The sequence below is a fragment of the Boleophthalmus pectinirostris genome, unplaced genomic scaffold, assembly GCF_026225935.1.
Source record: "Boleophthalmus pectinirostris isolate CB_2022bp ecotype Guang Dong unplaced genomic scaffold, ASM2622593v1 HiC_scaffold_19, whole genome shotgun sequence".
Lineage (NCBI taxonomy): Eukaryota > Metazoa > Chordata > Actinopteri > Gobiiformes > Gobiidae > Boleophthalmus > Boleophthalmus pectinirostris.
The window spans coordinates 5,266,430-5,270,444 of NW_026571140.1; the positions used below are offsets into that span (position 1 = coordinate 5,266,430).

Sequence of the window (4,015 nt, forward strand, 5' to 3'; positions counted from 1 at the left end):
AAGATTATATTGTAATTAAATCGTGATGATCCTTCCATGTTCCATCCTCGTTTGTAGCGATCGCAGCCGTAGTCCATCACGCTGTTCCGAGCCCCTCACAAGAGCCTATCCACATCTACCACTGACCACGTACGCCCCCATGTGGTCAGATCCGGCCACTGAACATAGAACTATAACATATCCGTATCATTGAACTGTTAACACGAGCGGATGCCTTGGTTGTTCCTTTGTTGACTGATCACATGCACACCAAAATCTGATTATAATCTGATTTCTGGACCTTCATATTATTTAAAAGACAAACCACAACATCTGATGATGAGTGAACAGAGGGACCATAATCAGAAATGTCTGTGTTTTACTTACTGTACTTGCATTTATGTAATTTATGTCTTATTGATATCAGTCTTTTGCTATTTTTTTACTGCTAAATATTTAGAAGGTTATTAACTTTTTTATATATTACATTTTTTGAACTCTTTTTTATTGTAATATGTGATGTGTGAGCTACTGTGAAAGTAATTTCCCTTGTGGATCAATAAAATCTAAGTCTATAGATCCCTCACAACATATTTACATCTTTATATAGGCCTAAGTCTAAAAAAAAAAAGATAATTAAGCTGTTTACATTTCAATGTACACTTACAACTCCCAAAAAGTAATCAGATTTTGAGTATCCACGTAAACTACTGCCAGCGTGTGTATGGCCTTTATTTCTTAAAGACCTTAAGCATTAACTTAGCTTTTTAATTACCTACAAGTGTTCAACATATTTGCATTCACAATTACATAATTACCCATTTCTTTTAAATATAGTGATGGAGGAATAAGGAGAGAACACATGGATATAACATATTAAACTTTTAATGTAAAAGACAGAACAAACATAGTATTGAGAGAACAGAACATGAGGAGCTCATTTGTCCTTCTCCTTCTGCTCTTTGTCCTTCTTATCCTTCTCTGCTTTGGCCTCCTCAGCTTCATGGCGTTTGATCAGCTCCTCTACCTCCTTCTGCTTCAGGACCTTGATCTTTGTCTTACCCTCTTCTCGTGTCAGAGTAGCGATCTCCACTGAAACACACAAACACAATGGTCAAGTATCATCATGAAATATTATATGTACAAAACGACTGATGTTTTTTTTTTTCATGACCAGTGCCAATACCAAATAATTTAGAATCCTGAGAAACCACTGGCCAATAAGTTCTGTATAATTTAGGGAAAGTAACTGGCTAAAAATATTAGCAATTTAAATATCCACAACCCTTTACCACAAACCCAAGAGCTGTGTAAGTCACATTTTGTGCAATTATCTCTTCACACTTAAGTGTTCAAATAAATGTGTATGTGTATTCTACAGGCAGCAAGAACAAAATACTAGGCCTGTGCTAGAGATAAGCTGATACTAAAATGACTTGGATATTTGCACTTTTCAATGTATATTTTTTTAACTTTCAAAATGGAAAAGAAAATCTGACTTTCAACAAATATATGTATTATTTGGTATATATGTTTACCGCCATATTTTGTAAAAACTGAACTTGAAAAAATATACTATTCATATTAGTTTTTTTTCCTTAACTGCCTCTTTTATGTTAGGCCTTTTCTCAGTCCCTGATCTGTACCATACCACTTATAGTTTTACAGTTTATCTGGAGAAAGACCTCTTTCACTTGAGATGTACTATTTATTATAAATGCTATGTAGTGTAGAACTTGTCATTATAACAAAATATCAATCTTGACATGACATAGACCCACCTTTTTCTGCAGACAGTTTGCTGACGTCCATAGTTTTGTTGAGGACTTTGACGGCCAGGGCCAGAGCAGAGGACAGAGTCATCTCTCCCTCTTTGTAGTCCTGTTTCAGCATGGATACTGCCGCCTGCAAAAGTAACACTTATAAGGAACTTAAGATACTACAGTTTACCAAAATAATAATTTTGTTTCTTAATCCTGTGTCTTACCGCGCTGTTGTTGCCGATGCACGTTGCCTTCCAGCCTCCATAGTTGCCGCTGGGGTCGCTCTGGTATAACTGGAAACCATAGTGCTTGTCCCAGCCCATGTACAGCAGAGAAACACCAAAGGGCCTTTTACCTGTCGTAACAAATAGAGTTTATTTCACTACAACATAAACCAACACAACTATGACGCTGATTATGCCTCTGACTGAACGCATTACCTCCAAACTGTGTGTAGGCCTGTTTGATGTCGCACAGAGCCGTGACCAGCTGCTCACAGGGGATAGGCTCCTGGTACTGCAGCAAATATCTGGGAACAAAACAAATAAATGTTTTGAAGTTCGTACAAAGAATGGGCAAAATGGGAAAAGAACAGCTGAATAAACTAGGGATGGGCAATGTGGCGAAAAATTAATATCAAGATTCTCTGGGAGTCAATTCTATGCGAATTTTGCGTCTGTCATATTGTGATTCACCATCTCCTTTTGAGCTCTAACAGAAATAGTGAAATCACAATTTTTATCACTATATTGCCCAGTCCTACTATGAAGAAATGTACATTGTTGTTGCTTTATAGAAACATTCCTCTGACATTACCTCTGTGCAATAAGACGCAGCTCATTCGTGAGGACGTTGGCGTCAGATGTGATTCCAGCTACACTGCAAGCCATGTCCCTGAAGATCACAACACACAGGGGAATCAATGTTAGAAGCACTTTTTTGGAATGATGAACAGTTTCCTCTAAAGAACATGCCACTCACTCGTTGAGTTTGTAGATTTTCTCTGAGAAGAACACCTCATCCAGGAGTTTGTGGATGTTGCGTCTCTCTGCTGCCAACAGGACTCCATCATTTGCCAGAATCCCCAAACATGTGCCTGCGTGTCCAATGGCCTCCATAGCATACTCCACCTGATAGAGTCGCCCTGTGGGACAGTTATAGTTTATTATAACTTTCTTTTGAAATGGGCGAGTGAATGGGAATGAATGGATTTTGTATGTAAAAACAAACAAACAAACAAAAAGTAAACTTAAATAAATAGAAACTGAAAGTGATCAAAACACTTACCTTCAGGTGAAAATATCGTTGTTCTGGAATCATATCTTCGAGACTAACAGAAAAAATATGATAAGCATTTTAACAAAGACTAATTAAGTAAAAAAGAAATAAACAAAAAGCACTTTACCATTTTTCTGCAGCACCTGGTCCGTCCTGTAGGATAAAAACATTTGCTGTCAGTCACCGGTATCAACAATCTAACGTTTTAACCAGCTCATATTAATATTCATAACCCCTATTCACCTTATCTTGCCTTATATTTTAAAGGAGTGCATATATTGTAGAAAACTTTGCCCATGTTAGAGTAGAGAGAGCTGGAGCGAGCCGCAGCCCCACAGAATGAATCTGCATTATCAGGGCAAGGAGCTAGCTACGGCGATAGCATGGCATCTAAAATAGCATCAAAAGACAACATATCTCGACGTAACAGTGCTAAACCAATGTACGGGTTTCAAACAATTATATCACGTAATTTTATTCTTAATAGAAGCAAATGATGAGTACAGTACCTGTTTAAAAGAGCAGAATTAGCCTAGCGTCCTCTCACAGAGCGGAGCCACTTTCAGTTTACAGTTTCCTCGTGTGACCGGGGTTTGTGTGTATGTGAAGTACAAGCTCAGCAGCGCCACCCTCAGGCTGGTGGTGGTGGTGCACTAAAGATGCACTGTGTTCTTGTAATCAATAGACGGTCTGTGCTAATACGCCAAATATTGTATAAAACTTGAAATTGTGAAATAAAGTAGGCTGATATCCAAAAACGGACATGAGGTTTGATTTTAAATCTGTAGCTCTATATAAGATGTAAATATGTTATGAGGGAACTATAGTTACACAGACTTTATTGATCCAAAGGGAAATTACTTGGACACAGTAGCTCACACATCACATTATATTACATCAAAAAGGGTAAAAAATATACAAAATTGTAATAAACGTCTAAATAATTAGCATAAATAAATAGAAAAAGACTGGTATAAATAAGATATAAATGATGT

General features: G+C 37.3%; 1 protein-coding gene across 1 annotated transcript; it reads right to left on the reverse strand.

Annotated features, from left to right (window-relative positions):
- Positions 1 to 848: 848 nt before the first annotated feature.
- On the reverse strand, positions 849 to 3,649 carry psma4 (proteasome 20S subunit alpha 4). The gene is made up of 9 exons (XM_020917467.2): positions 3,530 to 3,649; positions 3,148 to 3,173; positions 3,030 to 3,072; positions 2,724 to 2,886; positions 2,559 to 2,636; positions 2,183 to 2,271; positions 1,967 to 2,097; positions 1,761 to 1,884; positions 849 to 1,071 (listed from the first exon to the last, which is right to left on the reverse strand). Exons 2-9 carry the CDS (start codon positions 3,148 to 3,150, stop codon positions 917 to 919), a joined length of 786 nt encoding a protein of 261 aa, XP_020773126.1. The 5' UTR covers positions 3,151 to 3,173; positions 3,530 to 3,649; the 3' UTR covers positions 849 to 916.
- Between the last annotated feature and the right edge of the window lie 366 nt (positions 3,650 to 4,015).

Coding starts and splice junctions, on each gene's coding strand:
- psma4 (XM_020917467.2), bottom strand. Junction 1,885..1,966: donor GCATCGGCAACAACAGCGCG/GTAAGACACAGG, acceptor TTACTTTTGCAG/GCGGCAGTATCCATGCTGAA. Junction 1,072..1,760: donor CAAACTGTCTGCAGAAAAAG/GTGGGTCTATGT, acceptor TGTGTGTTTCAG/TGGAGATCGCTACTCTGACA.